Source organism: Pararge aegeria, chromosome 19, assembly GCF_905163445.1.
Source record: "Pararge aegeria chromosome 19, ilParAegt1.1, whole genome shotgun sequence".
Lineage (NCBI taxonomy): Eukaryota > Metazoa > Arthropoda > Insecta > Lepidoptera > Nymphalidae > Pararge > Pararge aegeria.
In genome coordinates this window covers 15,235,919-15,258,377 of record NC_053198.1, presented here as the reverse complement: position 1 = coordinate 15,258,377, position 22,459 = coordinate 15,235,919, and the positions used below count along the sequence as shown (strand labels likewise).

General features: G+C 37.5%; 1 protein-coding gene across 2 annotated transcripts in view; it reads right to left on the bottom strand.

The window, feature by feature from the left end:
* The window catches only part of LOC120632277 (homeobox protein homothorax), a 461,602-nt gene that overhangs the window by 95,932 nt on the left and 343,211 nt on the right, over nucleotides 1-22,459 (bottom strand). For both annotated transcript variants that reach the window (XM_039902101.1, XM_039902102.1), the window contains exon 11: nucleotides 14,007-14,083. In XM_039902101.1, coding sequence (XP_039758035.1) covers nucleotides 14,007-14,083 — 77 coding nt within the window. The remainder of the gene's footprint in view (nucleotides 1-14,006; nucleotides 14,084-22,459) is intronic.

The following is a 22,459-nucleotide window of genomic DNA, read 5'->3' as shown; positions in this document are numbered from 1 at the left end:
CAGGATCACAGAATTACAAAAGAGCTTCGCTTCAGGTTTGTTTTTTAGGATATAACGCTTTCGTTTTATCCTAATCCTTACTGTCGCAACTAATGGGTTCGTTTGTTTAATTTTTCCTTTAAGCCCTTACAAAGTAACTAATCAACATTATTGGCATAGCCATAGAGTTATTCGGAAGAAAGGAGCGTAACGTAGGTTTTTTTTACCCCAGAAAAACCAACAGTACCCACGGGATAAGTCAAAAACTCTATTATACGCGGACGAAGAACGCGGGCAACAGGTAGTAGTAAATTATAAACATGTTTTTAGTATTAAATTTAGACCTATGCCTAGTTAACTTCGACAATACAAAATAATATACAGTACTTAAATAATAAAGTACACAAAGAAAAGTTATTGCGGAGGTGGAAAAATGTCAACAAGGTTAAAACGAAGTAGCGTGACATCTATTTTCCGAATACTAGGCGAACACGGGTGACAAAGCGCCACGTAAAATTACCAGGCGGGCAGAAACACCGGGGAGGCCTGACCGTTCGTTACTATGCCGCCCTGGTATTTCATTTCGTCACAGGTGCAGTAATTGCCGACTCAACGACGGTTTATTGCGTGCCTCGTGTCAAAAGCAAGGGTTGCCACTTAGCTGTTGAGATATGTGTTTATTTTATCGTTAAATAAACTGTGGAAAATTCTAAATGCCATTATGAAGTTATGGGAAGGATTGCGACGTAAGACGGTCTTAGTAACATCTGCTTATATATAACAGACTTTTAAAGCCATCATAGAGTAAAAAATGAAATGAATTTCTTCGAGTATTTTGAAGTGCAGTGGATCTATATATAAGTTTGCAACGGTAAACATATATAGATTATCCGGTTTCAAAATATTTTTCATTTTCAACTGCCGTTTTGGTAAAGGATTTTTACAAAGTAAATTAATCGGTCAAGTTTGGACACAAACAACAGCTGTTAGCGGTGTGATTTAACCATTCTACCTTATTACGTCAGTGATTCTACCTTTTCGTTTTGGACAGAATTACTAAGTGTGTTTGTAAATTATCTATCATCCTACCTTCCCTTTGGTCTATTATCAAATTCAAATTCAAATTCAAAATTCATTTATTTCAAGTAGGCCTAATATAAGCACTTTTGAAACGTCAAGTCTGTCTGTTTGTAGTGATTCTACCACCGGTTCGGAAGGCAGATTCTACCGAGAAGAAGCCGGCAAGAAACTCAGCAGTTGCTCTTTTCCAACATCAACAATTTACATTTTGTATTTTAACATTCATTTTTCTATCTTGTGAGAGCTGAAAGCGGAGCCGGATGCTTCCAAGCAACCTTGTCATTAAAAAATTCATCAATTGTATAGTAACCTCGCTCTAATAAATGTGTTTTAACAAATTCTTTAAACTTGTGCATTGGCAGGTCCAAAATCACCTTAGGAATCATATTATAAAAGCGTATACTCAATCCCACAAATGATCCCTGTACCTTACGCAGACGATATGCAGATGACACTAATTTATGACCATTTCTTGTGAGTCGACTGTTTATGTCCACTTTTTGTGTATAAAGACTAATATGTTGTCTTACAAATACTATATTGTTATAAATATATTGTGAAGCTACAGTAAGTATGCCTATTTCTTTAAACTTCTCACGGAGGGATTCGCGTGATTTAAGTTTATATATTGACCGTACAGCTCTTTTCTGCAATATAAATATAGTTTCGATATCAGCTGCTTTACCCCATAACAAGATTCCATAGGACATAACACTATGAAAGTACGCAAAATAAACTAGCCTAGCTATTTCAACGTCAGTAATCTGTCTAATTTTTCTGACTGCGTAGGCAGCCGAGCTTAGTTTACCTGCTAGTGAATCTATATGGGCACCCCACTGTAGCTTATTATCCAAGGTCACGCCCAGAAAAACTGTGGAAGTCTCTATTTTTAGTGATTCACCATTTATCATTATATTTTTATCAATTTTCTTTACATTTGGTAAGATAAATTCGACACACTTTGTTTTTTTTGCATTTAAAAGTAAGTTGTTAACTGTAAACCAGTGCGACACATGCGACATAACACGGTTTACTTCGTCAGAGTTATCTTTACTCCTATCAGTCTTAAAAATTAGAGATGTATCATCTGCAAACAATACAATGTCGCATGTTCCACTGACATGGTACGGTAGATCATTTATATACACTAAAAATAGAAAAGGACCCAAAATCGAGCCTTGTGGGACACCCATTGAGGTATTTGAACCCTGAGACTTTGCATCATTTATGCAAACTCTTTGGGTTCTATTGCTGAGATAAGAGGCAACCAAATTTAGTGCAACGTTTTGGATACCATAGTGGCTTAGCTTAAGAAGCAAGGTTTTATGATCAACACAATCGAAAGCTTTAGATAGATCACAGAAAACAGCCATGGCGTTCTGTGAACATTCCCAGGCATCATAAACATGTTTTATAAGTTTAGCGCCTGCGTCCGTTGTGCTACGACCTTTAGTGAAGCCATACTGCTCAGGGTGTAGTAAGTTATTTACATTAAAATGATATAAGAGTTGATTTAATATAATTTTTTCAAATATCTTACTAAGAGCTGGTAAGATTGAGATAGGTCTGTAATTGTTTATATCATTTTTATTACCAGATTTAAATAGAGGAATGAGTTTACTATGTTTCATTAGGTTCGGGAAAGTACCTAAATCAACACATTCATTGAAAATTATGGCTAAAAGAGGAGCAATGACGTCAATAATTTGAGATATTACCTTTACCGACATTCCCCATATATCACCTGTTTTCTTTAATTTTAACAACTTGAAGTTTTTACTGATATCCGATGCATCTATATGTTTGAAATGAAATAAAACTTTGCACTCATTAATGTTGCCTCTTAATAAATTCTGAGCTGCAGTAGGTGAGGAATTTAGTGAATCTGTTAACAAAATAGGAACATTCTGAAAAAAGTTTTCAAAAGTACTAGCAACTTCTGTATCAGTAGTTACCATATTATTATTAATAATTAATTCAAAATTTCCGTCTCGAGATTTAGTTTTCCCAGATTCATTATTAACAATTTTCCAGGTTGTTTGTATTTTGTTTTCAGATTTTACTATCCGATCTTTAATGTATAGCGACTTAGCTTGTCTACAAACATTTTTAAATGTTTTGGAGTAACTTTTTACATATTCAAGGAAGGTTGGAGTCTGATTGTATTGTTTTTCATCATATAGCTCATACAACTTATCCCTGCTTTTGTAAATGCCTATTGTCGCCCAATCACTAAACCTCATTTTTTTATTAGAATCTATGTATTTAAAAGTAAATACTTTATTAAATGCACTTTCTATTTCATTGAAAAGCGTACGATAAAGATTGTCGGGATGACAGTTTTCAAAAAAGAGAGCAGGAATTTTGGCTGATATTTCACCTTCAAATCGCGTCAGTTTACTCTGAGTTATCGGCCTGTACTTAACAATATGTTTATTTCTATTTGTACCAACAACAGTAATTTGTTGGCCACAATGATCTGACCTTAAATTGTTTAATATCGATTTACCTAAGATATCACAGTTAAAAAAAATATTATCTAAACAAGATGCTGAAGTTGCTGTGATTCTAGTAGGTTCATCGAAAGCATTATTCAAATTAAAGCATTTAAATAAGTTTAACAACCTAGTCGTAGTAGTATTATGTAATAAGATATCAACATTGAAATCCCCGCATACTATTACATTTTTAGTAGACATACACAATCGCTTAAGGACATCTTCCATTACATCCTCGAATTGGTTGAAATCACCTGAGGGGGGATGGTACACACACACTATTATAAAACGCTCCAGCTCCACACAAGACAGTTCAATTATGCGCTCCACAGAAAGACTAACTATATCTTTTCGCTCCTTACATGTTATATTATTGCGTACAAAAATTAAGGATCCACCATGAATAGCAGTCTTTCTAAAGAACACACTTGACATTTTGAAGTTATTGATGTTAACTGCTATTTGTGCTCCAGTGAGCCAATGCTCAGTTATACACAATATGTGTATATTGAATTTTTCAACAAACAGTTCTATTTCTAATTCTTTGCCGGTGAAGCTCTGTATGTTTTGATGTACAATGTTCATATTACAGAGCTTCCCCGTTGTCTCACTGTCTAGTTTAAATAACTATTTGAATTAATTATAGTACTAGAACAAGTACTAGGGTCAATATTAGAAATATTGGTGGTACTTGAAGTACAATATGTAGAGGTGTCAATAGACTTAGTTACAATACTTGTAACAGTATCATTTAAGTTGTAAGCTAGTAAAGATGCCAAGTGATGCTTACTTTTCTTAGATAAAATTAAACTATCTCTAGACAATAGGGATGACATGGATTTATTGATGTCAAAATAAAAAACTGCGTCACTATGACGGCATGTCAGGTTATAAATTAATAAATTTAAATTATAAATATGTTCATTCTGCTTTGAACTAAATGTGCCACAGTAAGGAAAGGCACACATAACGAATTTACATTGAGTTTTACTATGTAAAGCTAGTAATTTATCAATGCATCTTATAATTTGATGCTTTTTGACATTCAAACTGTCTCCTATTAAGAGAACAACATTTTTATTTACATCTAAATAGTCACTATTCAAACTATTAATAAGATAATCGAAACTAGCCCCCGGTGAACATCTATTAGTCACTGAGTGATCAAGGTAATGGTTCATAATAGGTCCAAAACCTTTACCTAACATGTCGGAAAATATAATTGTCTGTTTTTCAGGCATACTTTTTAATAAAGGTGAAGGGTCTGGTATGACAGTTGAGCACTGCTCCAGGCATGTATCATTTAGATCACTGAAGAGTACCCTTGGTAAATAATAAGTTGAAAGTTTTGATGTTTGTTTTTTTCTAGATGCTTGATTTTTTTTAAGGTTAAGTTAATAGAACTTTGTAATTACTAAGTCAAAAAAAATTCAATACTATACTACAGCTGTCTATTTATTTGACGAGTGTAAGATATTAATTACACATGTAAATTACACCTAGTAATTATCTCAGCCGGGTACCAGGCACTCATAAGTGCGCGGCGGTATAAAGATAATAGACGCAGCCTCACGACCTCTCACCTCGACACGTCAGTCTTGACGCCTCTGTACGTCCGACGTGACATGTGGGTGAAGAATGCGCCGTACCTTTGTGAGCACTTCTAGGCTTTTCTTAGGAGAGTAACTCATCCCACTTCTTTTTATTTACATGACTAGCAGTTGTCCACGTTCTCCTTTCGCGTTTATTACTCTTTTTATTACAAATCCCGTGGGAAGCGTTTGCTTTCCTTACTCTCCTACCTTTCAATTGACTCCATTCCAATAATCAAATTGACCGGTTTCTTAGTAAAAATGTGAAGGAAGGACAAGCAAGCAAGCAAACATACTTTAGCATTTATTATGTTAGTAGGAGGGGGCAAGTGAGATTTTTTTTGGTAAGATCGTCAGTGGCTGTTGTTTCATACACACAACACGAAGACACGTACATGAGACATAAGGTATATGATTAAGACAAACAGCCCCAAATGATTGGGCTTCATATACCTAGTCTTTAAGTCTTAACGTCTCTGAGTTTTTGCACAGGCTTTTAAGTCTATACTTTTTATAAAACTGTAACAGGTCGAATTCTGTGTATTGCAGATTTTTTGAGAGTATTTTTACAAGGCCTTCTATAATCTAGGTATACAAAAGCCATACCGCAATTTTTCTGTCTGCATCTTGGCCGCCATATATTTTTTAAGAGAGTTCATACATTTTCTGCGAGATTTCAAGACCTCTTGAAATCTCGCTCTCTCTCATTTCTTACCCCTCCTGGGTACGCCCATGAACAAAAATACGATGCGCTACGTTCGTTAGTAAAAATACATCAAGCTTTAATATAACGGCAACACAAGGTAATTAAAACGAAATAACTATGAGTTAGTAAATCAAGTGCCATAAACTCATAACACTGAGGACGGAAGGGTTAACCAGCCCTCTGTGTAAACAGGTGCTGAACCCCTTTTGATAGCACTCAGGCATCTGGGGAGAATGCTTAGTGTAAATATTTGAAACACCAATCTCTTCCTGTCCAGGCGTTAATCTTTTTAACCGTTTGTTAAACTGCGATCGTTAAGTTAAATATTTGAGAAACATTGTTGCTACTTATGAAAAAAGTATCAAAAACTTATTTCGGAGAAATATCTATTAAGGAGCCTTTAACTGTCTGCGTACCTCGGGGTGAAAATCCATAAGCCGTGTCTTTTTATAATAAAGTAATGTCAAAGATTAATGACACATCTTCCAAACTACGTTTACTTTACCGTCTAACTTCAACATGGTAGCATCCTCGGAAGATTATGACTTCACAACACACAATTATCAAATCAAGTACGATATTAATAACAAAACAGCTTTACTGCTTAATTTTAATTGACAATAGGTAACTACAAAGTAAATAAAAAAAATACGGATAGCTTGAAGGAAATCGCCACCATTACTTGTGCCATCCGTAGTAGTTTGTGATAGTTATAGTTCCAGGTTTATAAGATATAGTGGTAGTTTTTTTTTATATTTACAAGTATCTAAAGCTGAAATCCCTAGGGATCAATCTTAAAAAAATGGCTAAAACCTACCAACATGTCTGTCTTGAACTTAATCCCACACACACATTAAATGGGTTAAGAGCAAGAAAAAGAAGCAATGTTATTCCCTTATGAAATTTACTTTATTTTAATTTCTACAGTTTACTTTCCCGGCTGCAAGTAATATCAATGACAAAACGAAAAAGCATCATAGATGCAAATGTCCAAACAATGTTAACGAGAGCACAGACACAAGGTTCGCCATAGAATTGAAACCTCCGCCCATGGGAGCCTGTCGAATTAACGAACGCGCCCCTAATTGGTATTGTATGAAGATGCAAATTCGAAGAATGGTAACAGCCTTCTCGCATTGTTGCGCTCCTGGTACATGTAATTGATAAGGCGTCCCGGATTTGAATTTCAAATTTTATTTTTCATTCATACCTCCGGGGAGTTTCCTTCCCAAATTTCACTTCCTATTTTCTGTTTTGTTTCGCGCCTTTTGTTTGGGAAATGAAACAAGTGTCTAAATACAGTATAATACGCACGGATGATATAAGACCTAATATTTTTTTGTTAATAAACTATTTTATTAAGAGGAACGCTTTTGGAATCTGGGTCGAAATGCCTATTTGACCTATGTCAGTCTACGTCTTTATCAATAACTTTATTTGACTAAGCCAGAATAATGGATCTAAGCTGCATGTGTCGAGAACACTCATCATCATCATCATCATTTCAACCCATTACCGGCCCACTTCAGGGCACGAGTCTCTGGAAATGAGTAGGGGTTAAGGCCGTAGTCCACCACGCTGGCCTAGTGCGGTTTGGTGGACTCCACATACTTTTGAGAACATTATGTGAACTCTCAGGCTTGCAGGTTTCCTCGCGATGTTATCCTTCAACGTTGAAGCACCGCACATAGCTTAGAAAAGTTGAATGTGCGTGCTGGAATTCGAACTCGGTCCCACGAAGCTAAAGTCGAGCCTACCCACGTCCTACCCACTGGCCTATCACCGCTTGGTTTTTTTTGCGAGAACAATATATAAATAAATATACTTCGACAACACATACATCATAATCTAGCCCCAAAGTAAGCGTAGCTTGTTTTATCGGTACTAAGACTGATGAATATATTTATGAATAATATAGGTACATAAATACTTATAATATACAAATGAACACCCAGCCACTGAAAAGCATTCATGTTCATCACACAAATATTTTCCACTTGTGTCGTGTTTAGTTCGAGAATTATATCGGAAGTTAGCAGATAGGTTCCCATATTTTGCTGGTAAAAACACCAGAACTATTCGTAAAAAACATCAGGAGTTCTAGAACCCAGCTTCATGCCAAGAGAACTCATAATTATTTGTGATTAGCTGGCAAATGTCCCGCTAACTTCACCAGCATGGTGGACTGGAGATGGACTTTAGCGTGGCGGGGAACAGTGGGTGTAAAATTAAGCTTCACTAGGATATCAAAACAAAGGTAGTTTTTGTCATTAAATATACCTGTAATAAACATGTATAATTCTCTATGCTAAATAATTTCCCACCTGGAAATCTTTTGCCAAGTTTTTTATATGCATGGCTAAAATAATTCAAAATCACAGAAACCGGTAGGTATACCCTCTAATTCGTTTATGTGCATGAACACCAAACGGAGCAAATTAAGTCGATTATATATTCACTAGCTGATGCCAGCAACTTCGTCTGCGTAGAATTTCTGATATCCCGTGAGATTAAGAAATTTTCCCGCCGTACCTACTCTCGTTTCCAGAATACAAGGCAAATCTACAAGTTTTTATTGGATATATCTAGATAAATTAAATAAAAATTGGACGTCTGGTGACCCAAAAGCTGGCGCTTATTTAGCATAACGGCTAAGTTTCGCATTTCAAAGGTCAATAGCGCCAGCATTTTGGGTACCATGCCCACAAGTAAACAGTTAGACCGTTAGACGGATTATATTTTTTGTAAATGTTAGTATGTACCTAATCATTATGATGTGTTAACTAATTGGAATTATATTTAGGACTACTTGAAATTATCTTATATTTATTTAAATAAAAAAAGAACTAGAATTTTAAATTTTTCTCCTCATTCCTGATTGTATTTTAAGTATAGTATAAACCCGATTATACATATGAGGCAGTATATAGCTAACCGCAATGATCGCTTGCATAATGAGCCGTTATCCTCACTTACAATCTATCGGCCACTAATCAAGCGTAATGCCGGCTAGGCCGCTAATCTGCCGCGTCTAGCCCGGCCTTAGCCTATTGTGTGCCGTCAATAGCTGACCGGAGCCGGTTTAGCCGTTCAGTTCAACCTTCGGGGAATTATTGCAATGTATAACCTAAGCCGGCTAATATAACCTCTCTGCTGCTGTACATAGCTGAATTTACTACCGTTATGTCTTAGATGTTGCAACGCAATTCCTTAGCGTTAGGAGTTAACTGATAAAAATAGACACGTAAGAAAGAAGCGTTATGTCTCCTCTATGTCGATCATTTGGTTACATGGATTGATGTGCTTTAAATGTTATAGTTTAACGAGCTCTCTGAGGCATGTATGGACACCGTCAATTTACCCTACTCAAAGCGGATATTTAGAATGTCTAGCAGAAAAATCAAATACCTTACAGTTCTTAACGATTCACGGAATCGAACCCAGGACCTCTTGAGCCGTAGTTGAACATTCTAACCACTACACCAATGAGGCAGTAATAAGTATAAATTACCAAATTAATAATTCAGAAATGCAAATCCGCCGTACCCACTATCGGTCTACAATCTTAATACGAAGACAAAAATAATTCTATTTCTAAAAAGCATGGCAACCCACACGCAAATATTTCGCATTTAAATAATAAATAAATCGGATTGCAAAACAAAAAGGGCCCAGCCATATCTGGGCACACAGTCGATGGGCAATTTGTCGGACATTTTATTGGGCGGTCGGTCTTCCCGCCACCCGCGACCGCTTGCGCATCCCACGTCGGAAATACGTAGGTATTAACAAATTGCACGTGCCCATGTCGATTTGAATCACCTTTATAGTAAATAATAAAATAAATAAATATACTACGACAATACACACATCGCCATCTAGCCCCAAAGTAAGAGTAGCTTGTGTTATGGTTACTAAAGACGACTGATGAATATGATTATGGATAATATACATAAATGCTTATAATATATAGATAAACACCCAGACACTGAAAAACATTCATGTTCATCTCACAAACATTCGCCAGTTGTGTGAAGCGAACCCACAGCCTTGGACTCAGAAAGCAGGGTCGCTGCCCACTGCAACAATCTTCCGTCAAATCAAATCTCATGATTGCAATAAATTCAAAACTTTATTGCAATCATGAGACGGTATTGGTGGGCCCAATGGACATTGGCGATAGACAGACATAAGACCAAAACAATCGCTGCTTTTCCTTGATACTGGCACTGAATTTTTCACTGCTGGGAGGTTACCTCCTTACGTTGTATGCCGCAAAACAATTTATTTAACGATTTTGATGACATTACTATGTCGCGTAGACACCGAAAAGAGGTATGGGTTTAACAAAACTTTCACACCCTAACATGTTAGCCCGCGACTGGTTAGCAGACAAGGGTAGTAGTGAAATAAAAAACTAGCTAAGCATAAGTATTTATGTATATCCCTACTAATCCCTACTTCCCTATCCTTATCCCTATCCCTACCCTACTAATATTATAAATGTCAATGTAAGTTTGTTGGTTACGCTTTCACGCAAAAACTACTTAATCGATCCTCATAAATTTTTATACACATATTCTTGGAAATTTTAGAAGTAATATAGGATACTTTTTATTCCGACATTATGCTCGGTTCCTTTGGGAGAGGGGATGAAAGTTTTTGACGATTTTACACTATAACTTCGACAAATTATAACCGATTTAAATAATTATTTTTGTATTATAGAGGTTATACTATGTGTTAAATTTTGCCCAAACTGTGGTTGGAGATAGAGGATAGAATTGCTCAGCGGACAGTAGCAAACCCCACATTTAAGGCTTAGCGATACCGAATACTTTAAATCTTTTTAGAACTACACTTAAATTTAATGCCACAACGAAAAGCAAATCAGACGCAGACGAAGTCGCGGGCAACAGCTAGTCATTCATAAAAATATTCACCAGTCATCTTAGTACCCATAACACAAGCTACGGTTACTTTGACGCTTGATGGTGATGTGCGTAATTTATATATTTTTATATTTAGCTCAATACAGGAAACTATTCATAATTCAGAGGAGTTGGGCCGTAGTCCATCAAGCTTGCCAAGTGTGTTGGTAGACTTCACACACCTTTGTGAACATTACGGAGAACGCTCAGGAATGCTAGTTTCCCCTTTATGTTTTCTTTCACCGTTAAAGCTAGTGATATTTCTTAGCTTAAAACGCACATAGCTCCGAAAAGTTACAAGCTGCGGATCGAACTCAGTCCCCCGACAAAAGAAGAAGTCCAAACGACCAGGCTATCACTTTTTCAGTGACTGCATCCGCGTATGAGTTCACCTCCAAAGAAAAACATATATGCTGTCGCAGACTTTTTGACGTGACAACGTCTTATAAATTGGTTTGCCGGGTGACACTTCAAGAAACTGCGTTACGCTCCGCTCACGTTATGCGCTTTCAATGAGAGCGAGTGAGAGGCACGCGCCCGCCTAAGAGCGAGAGAGACAGATATAAAAAGTGAAAGGCACGCGTCCCTTTGTAGTAAACGCTGTTTCATTGTACGCAAATGTATTGCAAGTTATTGTATGTATATTTGTATATAAATACGTATGTATGTGTAAAGGTAAAAATAAAATTTTGTTAATATGAAATTCAGTGCGAGATTCTTTGTATAAATAAATGTTTTAAATTGTTACTATTATTTCATCCTTCTTCCTACTATACGAATGAATATTCACATTAAAATTATTTTACCACTCAAAGTCGTTGTCACGTAAAACTTTCGCCCGTATACCGACTTTACAGGCAACCAATTTTTTTTAAACCTTTAATAAGCGACACAATTCCGTTATACTTCATTTTGGCTTATCTATATCTATAGGTATGTATAGTATCTATAGTTTTTATAACACGCAAAATTAGGTTTGGAATATGCCAGTTCGTACCGAGAATCGCAAATCTGCAGTCGTATTTTTCTAGTATATTCTAGTATTTATTCTGCAGGAATCCTCATTAATAAACGCATTTATTGCTAGGCGCTGGGCAGCGGCAGTAAAGTGCGATATTTTATGTCATTCCGCGTAAGATAATCACGATATTTCCATACGTACCTAACTTTAGAGTGACTGTGGTAAGAGCGGTTCAGATAGGCAACGGTTTTGCTACAGTTGTCCTACGCTTACCTAGTAATTATAGGTATGTACTGGGATAATTTTTTTGTTTGCCCAGACTACAATGTAAAATAAATGTAAAAAAAAATGTTCCGTATTGAAAGTACCTTGGCTGATTTGAATGGATTAAGTCTTGATAAGATTCTAATCTGGACAAAGGCGGTAAGCAGTCTAGGTGGGAAATAAAAGCACATACGGGCAGTCACCTCCTTTGTCTGAGCCTGCAAAATCGCTGCGGTTCATTGGTTAAAATTGTGATGGTGATGATAATTGATTTGGTGACCAGGTTAAATTTGGCATGGAAGTTTTCTAGTTGCCAGCAAATTTCACGTTATGACCAAACTGTGGCCTTCGCGTTTTGTTGGAGATAACGTTCTGTATACTGTTACGTAATATATTTTTTCTGTGGTACATCTGAATTACCATCATAGTAATAAATTAGGGAGTAAGTCATGTTTTTATGGAATAAGACGTGAAAATTGGTAGACATAATTATGTCGTGGGCACACGGTAATGCTTGCTTTTTAATAGCAAATTTTTTTAATAGTTTTATTAAAGCTGTTTCGTTTCGAACTATGTATTTCGATCATGAAACGTAAAAACATTATTATAGTGAAAAACGTCGTTAGTGTGAAGGGTCTTAAAGTTTCGCTAAAGGAAGATCCGAGTCAGGTTACAGGCACATGACGGTAATGCGCGTTGCGTTGGCGAACGGCGAGATTTTAATAACGCCCGAGACGTCACAGCTCCGTAGGACGCAACCTCTTACGATTTACATAACTTTAAATTAAGCTTCGATAGCTGAGCGGTTTATAAGAGTCATCTGTTGACGCGAATTCGCAGTGAAATAGGCCCGTTTGCCGTCACGGAAAACGGCATGACGCTTTTTTATGCGTCGTAGTAAAGCTATTAACTCTCTTGAGTGTTTGCGACCGTTTTTCGTTTTTTTACGAAACTCTACTATTTTTTATTATATTACTTTTTTTAATTTCTTAGTGGCACGTCTTTTTCGATAGGGTGGTAAATATCCACGGCCGAAGCCTCCTACCAGACAAAACAACTTTCACTACTCTGCTCCAATGCAGGTTTAAAGATTATTATCACATGATAGTGATAATAAACGGGACCGAAGGCCTAACGTGTACCCCGAAGCACTGGTTGGACAATAGTAAGTTTGCTGTACTCTGTCTGAGTAGGTCCATTATTATTTAGAAGATTTTTTATAATACCACTCATGAATAACGGTACATATGTATCGCTATGTTACATTATTGCAAATATTAAAAGTTGAACATATTGTAATAACACAAGCCAGATTAAAATAAATAATGAATATGCTACGACAATACACGCATCGCCATCTAACCCCAAAGTAAGCTTAGCTTGTGTTTTGGGTACTAAGATGACTAATGAATATTTTTACGAATAATATATATAAATACTTAACTTATATCTTTAAACGAGCAATTCTTGTATATATATAATTGGAATCTCGGAGTCGGCTCCAACGATTTTCATGAAATTTAGTATACAGGAGGTTTCGGGGGCGATAAATCGATCTAGCTAGGATTCATTTTTAGAAAATATCATTTTATTTGTGTCTTCCGGTAATAACCGATTTGGTGCATCGAAGTTGCACGGGTCAGCTAGTTATATACATATAAACACCCAGACACTGTAAAACATTCATGTTCATCACACTAACATTTTCCGGTTGTGGCAGTCGCAATCGAAATCGCCCACTGCGCCAATCCACCGTCATCTTCATCATTTTTATCAACTCAATACCGGCACACCACAGGGCACGGGTCTCCTTGTCAGAACGACAAGGGCTAGGCTGTAGTCCACCAAGTGGCCAAGTGCGGATGGTAGACTTCACACCTTTTAAAATTCTATGGAGTGGCTGACAGGCATGTAGGTTTCCTCGAGATCTTTTCGTACACCGTTAAAGCAGATGATATTTAAATTTAAAATAAGAATTAAAATATAATCGCTTACCAATTATTTACTTGTAGTATCGTTAACCCTGTGTCCTGTGCCAATTGTTTCTTCTGGTCCTCCGAGGGGTAGGGATGCTGCAACAAAACAAAACAATGTTACAAATCGAATTTGTTAGAGCCATTCTCGCTAATACTAATTTAAATCGGGCCCCGGTTTGTATGGGAATTTAACGGAATTGCTTTTCGGTATACTTTTTAAGGGTATTAGTTACGATTGTTTTTGGTCTTATAAATTAGAACTTTTCCTAAACTCATTTATATATGACTGCATAAAAAATTGACATATCGCAGGTAAAAACGCACAAAACGCTTAGTGCTTTGATGACGTGTGTCTGTACCATTTTTAAGTAAGTTTGCTCTTTGTGTTTTTTTTAGTATCATTTTCTACCGACCGACCAACTACGGGGCACGGCTGTAAGCTGTAGCTTACCACGCTGGCTGGTAGACCTAACCAGGTTTCCTCACGACATTTTCCGTTACCATTACAGCAAGTGATATTGAATTGCTTAAAAACGCACGTAACTCTTAAAAAGCTAGAGTCGTGGATAGAACTCGGTCCTAACGAAAGGGAGGCCGTAGTGTTAGCCACTAAGCTATCGCCGCTCACTAATTCTTTTTTTTAATAACAAATAAAGAAAGTAAGGAGGTACCTTATCTTGTACGATAAAAAAGATAAAATAAAACCGAGGTACAAGGGCGACATGGGCACCACGCACGTATCTAATGACATTGGTTTTTGCCGTGCAAGTCGGAGGGAAGGCCCCGCGAGACCTTCTGTATTTCATGTTGCCCTGGTACCAACCGCAGGTAGCGCGTGTGTAAATAAATTATTAACCAGTTCGGAGCCCCGGTCGATACCCGGACTCCGGCTGGTTTTGGAGACGTGACCCTGTTTCTGTAAATAATGCAAACAGATAAAAATATTACTAATACTGTTTTCTAAAGGCGATCGCATTTTACTAACAAGGACGTGAGGAACACATTTTTTATAATTTGTTTAATTGTTATCATGTGTCTGTAACTAAACCGACAACCACGCCTTTCAGACCGGAACACAGCATAACTGCTTAGCGGCAGAAAAAATCATGGCAACGGACGGACGAGCTCTGGACGAGCTCTGTCTCAGAAAGTTTAGGTGAATTCTTATTATTAAAGTAACCTGTACTAAATGGCTAAGAATATGTCTCAGTTTCAGCTTTTGGTTTAACACTTTTAGCGAACCTTAGTACCTAACCTAGTACTAATCCCATGGCAACCATTTGTTTTCCTGGGATAGAAAGCTTAAGTTACTCTCGGTCCTCTCAATGAACTCTCTACCATCAATCAACTAAAGCTTAAAGAAAGGACAAACAAATAAACGCAGTTTCGCATTTATAATATAAGTTAGGATTACAGACAGATTGATAGAAATATTGATAATTCAACTGAGTTAACTCCGAGAAGTCACATCGGTAAATAAAATATTCCCAAACATAACCGTTCTTTGTACAGTTAGTTCAAAACATTTGTACATACGTCAAGATCTTTAAATACATTGTACACCTACATCTCCCGTCCAACACAAAGGTTTCCCAAAACACCAGCCTCCATTATTCCGAGTACATTGGCGAGCTTCTCCAAACTTTCACCTCGCCTCGGTGGTCGATTTGTAAATCGCTTACAAACATAACTTAGCCATGGTAATAAATAAAAAGCAAAAAAGGCGACGCCAGATCCTTCCGATAAGGCTCTCCCAAAGAAATTGATACGTCACCCGTTACGAGTGTATCCGACGCATAACGCACCATTGTCCGCGTGTGGACACGGCTTTATTATGATTTATGCGGACAACTCCGGAATAAATGGTGGATTTAAGTTACCTTACTCGCAGAAATAATGTAATCTAGTGTTATCAGATACCTGTGCACCCATACATCAAGCCGGAGTTTGATAAACAGCATTTGCATTCGCGGTTCACATCTCTCAAGTGTCTAGAGGTTTTTTTTTAATACCACTACAGGTAAGCCCTTGACTGATATCTCACCTGGTGGAAAGTGATGATGCAGTCTAAGATGGTAGTTCGCTATCAGTGTTAGGGATATAGCAATTTTATTCAGCCCTTCAGCCCTTATCTATCCCTCATCATCATCATCATATCAACCCATTACCGGTCCACTACAGGGTCTCACGGGTCTCCTCCCATAATGAATGGTTAAAGCCTTAGTCCACCACGCTGGCCCAGCGCGGATTGGTGGAGTCCACACACTATTGAGAACTTTATAGAGAACTCTCAGGCATGCAGGTTTCTTCACGATTTTTTCCTTCACCGTTGAAGTAAGTGATATTTTAATTGCTATACAAAACTTATAAAAGTTAGAGTTGCGTGCTGGGAATCGAACTCGGCCCCCCGAAAATGAAGCCGAAGTCCTACCCACTGGGCTATAATTAATGTATTCGGCATCATCACGGAACCGAGGTTCGAACCTGGGACCTCCCTATTAAAAAATGAAAGTTTTCATTGATTAACTGAAATTCCAAGAATGAAAAGAAGAATTGATCCGTACGTCACCCCATAAAACAGGATACGAGTCACCGAAAACAACATCAAAATAATGCACCCATAGTGAAAATTACACGTAAAACGATATTGCAATCGTATGGAGGCGAATTACGCCTCGCCCCCCCTGTTTTATGTCGCTGTAAAGCAATGATCTTGAGTCCTGGCTGTTTGTTTTAAGGCGCTATAAAACTGACAATATTATGCTCGAGAGCTGTATAAACGCGTGTTACTTTATTACGCTAATTTTGCGTGTATTGCCTCCTTACGTTATTGCAAGGATGTATGAATGATTCATAAGCATTTTTGAGGTCTACTGTATACCTACTGTATACTGTACTAAGATGGACTTTGTAACATGAAGTCTGTTTGCCTTTTGCACATGTTCCGCAACCAACTGCTGCAGAAATGAAACTGTCAGAAACTCAGCATTTTCTCTCACATCATCAAGCAATTACCGGCCCACTGCACGGGTCTTCAAAATGAGAAGGCTTTAGGCCGTAGTCTACCGTAGTACACGCTGGCCAAGTGCGGAGTGGTAGACTTTACACGCTGCGCCGTTGAGAACATTACGGAGACCTTCTCAGGCATGCAGGTTTCCTTACGATGTTTTCCTTCACCGTATAAAGCAAGTGATATTTAAATTGCTTAAATTAAAACGCACATAACTCCGAAAAGTCAGTGGTGCATGTCGGGCTTCGAAATCGTTCTCCACGAAAGGAAAGCCTAAGCCTTACCCACTAGCCTATCACCGCTTCAAACATTTTAGCTCTCATAGTTCTTTAAAATAGGCTGTTTACTTATGACATAAATGGTACATATAATAAGCTTATGATTTATATCAGTCAAAAGTATATCCTTATCTATAACCTAAACTAAATAATATATAAATCATTCCCATATGTATTAAGAACACAGACTGTATTTCCGCGCTAAAAAAATCATCATGCGAATAAAATGAGCGAACCAATTTATTTATATATAAGAGTTAATAACAAAACACAATGAAATTCTCCTGTCTTTTATGAGATGAAAACTCAAAATCCAAGTGGGTATAATCATTCGGAATTTTTCTCAAGATAATATACTTGTTTTATGTTTCATCTGACAAATGTTTATTTTTCTACAAACGCTAGGTGTCTTCTAAGTAAGCATATACTTAAAGTATTAGTTATTGTCCCTGCTCAGAGTTTACATTAAACATGTGTGAGTGGACTACGGCCTTAACGCCGTCTTTATGAGACCCATGCTCTGGATTGGGCCGGTAATGGTTTGGTGTGATGATGAAATTTTACGGTGACGGAAATCATCTTTGGGAAACCGGCATGGCTTGAGAGTTCTCAAAGGTGTGTGAATTCTATCAATACACACTTTGCAAGAGTGTTTGACTACGACCTTAAACCTTCTCGTTCTGGTACTGAAGAAAATATGCTGGTAGGAAATTCAGATCCTGCGAAGAGTTTGAGGATTACTAACACCCACAAACGAGTCAGTTTACAAAATAGGAATATCCAAACGATATTATCTTACGGGAGGTCTGTTCCCGTGTTTGTTATTCTAATTGATCGACTTCGGCACTAATGCATTAATGCTCTCGCAGGATGTTTATGAGCTGTGTTTATAACGTTTGAACCAAAGATGGACGCCGATGAGGTAATTATAAATCGTTTGATTGATTTGGTGTCGGTTAGCGGAATAGATATCGCAAATGCTTTGTTTGTTATCTTTATTTCTTAGGTTTTTCATAACGCGAACGTCTTTCTGCATTATGAATTCTTGGTAGATTAATCATGGACGATTTACAAAGAGATTCTTCAAGCATCCTCTCATTCTTGAAGAGCATAAATAAACTGCCTCCCCATAATTATAACAGTAGATCTAACTGTTATAATTTGGGACGGGACTCGGGCCGACTATTGTTACGGAAATGATTTATATGCATTTAAAAATTTAAACTGTCCTGAGTAAAGATGCTGAACTCTCGTGAATTTTTGTCGGAGTTAGCCCGACTGGCTAGTTTTCATCATATTCGGAGATCTTCATCGTCATCAGAGTCATGAGCTTGCTCGTGCGACGCGTCACGACTAAGAGCCCCAAATGGGTTTGAAAATAGTCGGGCAATCTCCGTCAAAAATTCACTTGAGATTAGCAGTCAATTACACATCCATGATTTACTTGCCCTTTTATCGTTATACCTTTAAACAATTGACTTAACAGGCCAAATGTATACTGTAGTTATATATTACTTGCTATAAAAACAAATATCTTTAAATATGCTTCTTTAAAAATCTCAATCTTTGAGTTTTTTTTCCCGTTTTTGTGCAGTTTTGTTTTCGATATTTAGCTTAGCTATATAGCTTTGTAGCTCTTACCTTATTTATTTCATAAACCAATTCCATTTACCGAACTATGATAGGTTGTATTGTTCTCGAGTTGCCGGAATGCGAAATCGGAATCGCTATATATGTAAAGTAGGTATATACATTTGATACTAGGACTTCATATAGTTAGGAAACTAATTTGCCAAGGAATAAAGTGAAATAATTTATTGTAATATAGTGTATTTATTCGCAAGAGCATTGCACCGCGGTTGATCCCAAGCAATCGGGTTTTGTGCACGTTTTTCGTCAGCCGATGCCGCGCCAAAAATCGAAAAAACATTATCAAAAATTTATGATGCCTATTACGGTGAACATAAAAACAGGAAAATGATAAACTCAGCGGAGCCGGCCAGGTAACGGGGCTTGTCAAATTTATACGGGACTCGGCCGTTTTTGCAGACGTCCGTCAATTATTTTTAATTTTGGCAACGTTTTTCTTGTGACCGCCGCTTAGATGTGACTAAATGCACGTACAAGTTTACAGTCATATCAGGCATATATCGACTGCTTTAATTTAGGGTGAGAATGGAAATTTCTCGACAGAATTAGAAATAGATGACATTGTCATCTATTTCCAGGAGCCGGAATCGGTAGTCTAACTCTAACCACTACACCAACGTCGATGTATTTATTCATCATCATCCCCAGCCTATTAACGTCTTACTGCTAGCCAAAAGTCTCCTTTCGCATAGGAAACGGATTTTGAGATTAGACCCACCACGCTGCTCCAATGCAGGTTGGTGGGTTTTAAGGAATATTGCCAAAAGTAAGAGATAATAACTGGGAAAGACAGCTTAACGTTCTCTCCGAGGCAAGGGGGATAACATCATAATTACCTACCTCTGCTGTTATAAAGGAGACTCCGAGGTGGGAAAGAACTTTCAGTACTTACAATTTTTGGCTCGACCCGGATTCGAACCCCGGAAATACTAGCTACTAGACCAACGAGGCAGGTTTATTCGTAGCCTCACCAAAATAAACACGTATCGTCAATTCGACAGGCATTACACCAGGGCGTCATAAACTCTATTGAGATATCAAATTTCGAAAAGCCAATCCCGCAGTCTCCACCCTCATAAATCACGAGTGCATTAAAATCACGATTATACCGGGCATAAGTTAGCAATAAATCGGGTATCGGGAGTGAAAAAAGCACGAGCCCCCACGGTAAAAAAGAGGCACGAATTTCGCGAGCAAACTATAAATTTTGTTTTGCTATGGTAAGAGAAACAATCCATTTGTTGGCGCCTAAATCAACGGGCCGCTGGGGCGTGGATATGGAAATTCGTAAGTGTGAGCGAAATTTCTATCTTCAAATAATTTAAATGTGTACTCTTTGTTACACAATGTGCCTACACTGTAATAGGACTTTTTCAGACGTAGTTGTTTATAGATAATTATATGTCAAAATTCTATATTTTTAAGTCTTTCTTTTATTATCTGTAGGTTATGTCTGTATACCTTCCTAACATATATTTTGTTTTTGTTTCTGTACTTTTGTGTGTGTATACAATAAAATTGTTCATTCATTAGTTGATTTAAGACCTAGGTATATCATCAAGTTCTTTTTTCAATTAGGTCTAATTAGGTACATAATATTTTGCAGCTAAATCCTCTTTTTCTTTTTTATAGCTTTCCTTTCTTAGCCATTGCTTTACTACTTGATTTTTTGTAATTTTGTGTGTAATACAATAAAAGTGTGCATTCATACATTGATTCAAGATCTATATCGTCAACTTCTTTATTCAAATAAGCCTGTTAGATAATAGATGTAGCTTCATGAACGACATGCCATTATCTTGTACTTCCTAACTAAGCGCGCTGTTGTTGATTTTGTATATTTTCTCTGATCATCATCACATCAACCCGTTACCGGCCCACTATAGGGGCAAAGGTCCCACAATGAGAAGGGGTTAAGGCCATAGTCTACCACGCTGACCTTGTGCAGTTTGGTGCAGGACTCCACACACCTTTGTGAATATTATGGAGAACTCTAAGGCATGCAGGTTTCCTCCAGGTACGATGTTTTAATTCATTGTTGAAGTTGGTGATATTTTTACTGTTTAAAACGCACATAACTTAGATTCGAACTCGGCCCTCCCAAAATGAAGTACCTCTCTACAAGTAGATAATATTATGTATATGGTAAAGCTAAAGAGATAATTTACCTCTAGAATATCTATAAGAAATATTTCAAATTGTTTATAGCGACACGCTACGGGCGAGAATAATAAAAGTCAAATGCTTCATACTTTGCTACTTAAGAAAACATAGCCGTTTTTAATCAAATACTAAATTGCGCAGCGTCATGGCAAATAGCTTGTCTAGGACGAGGGTTTATGCCAGCAATAAAATTACATCTTAATCTCAAAGCTAAATATTATCACAATAAAATATATTCCAACATAAGCCCAACCTATTCGGAGAGAGGATTCCAGATTAATATATTTTATTAACCTTTTCAATGTCATTTAATTCTTTAAGAGGAAATATTTTTAGAAATATTATTCAGTGATCATTGTGATAGAAAAGGCTGTCAGTCCGTCCGCCTGTCATTTTGTTCAGAAACTAACACTTTATTTTCCGTTTTGTGTGATTAACGGTCACAGTTATTAACGGTTTAAAGGAGTCCTCTCCTTGAGAGAGAGCAGACGGCTGATGCTCACCCGTTCCGCAGAAGAAGAACATGTAGCTGGAGACGCTGATATTCAATCTCCTGCCACCTCTGTAGACAAATATGAGTAACCTGACTAATGCGTCGGGGCGACCTCGATTCTGTAGCACCCCTACTGAGATGCAGGTCGCTTCCCTTGGTTCTAGTGGTAATTCTAGCTACTTGTCAGTTAGTGTGGTGGTCTCCACATTATCTAACTAGATGGCACCACGAAGATCCTACATCGCGATCGATCGATCGCGACCTACATCGTGTTTACAAAAAATGACGATATAGGTATACAACTTCCAAAGATGAATGGTTAGACCTCGGTTACCGAGCTTGAACACCCGCTTGGAGTAAGATTTTCCTATTGTTATGGTTGAGCACATCAACATCGCCTCCGTATAGTCAGTGAGTCCCACATACCGGTCCGGAGTCTGAATGCTTAGCCTCCGGACGAGATGCATAAAATCATTTTCTAGCGATAAAAAAAAGTTTGATGGGCACAGGGCGGCATTTGCAGGTGTCCTTGGCGCTGGTAGGAAAAGCTATGTTTCAAAGCGATGATCTTCCACGTACCATCTGCTTGGTTCATCAATGACAACGAATAAACCTTACGCGTATAAAACAATATTTCACGATAAAATAATCTTGGTGCGAATGTTGAAAAATTCAAGCTACCGCGCGCCGGTGCGACGCGCAAATTCCCTAATGATACGCTCGGTGGCATAATTCAAGCGGAGTGTGTATTTCACAATTTCCCAGCTCTTGCCATAACAATAATAATATATTCAGGACCTCGGTGATTTTCGAGTGTCGTAAGAATCATCGTGCGTGGTCTCCGCGGAGCGTGAGCGTTCCGTTTGCGCGGAAATCTT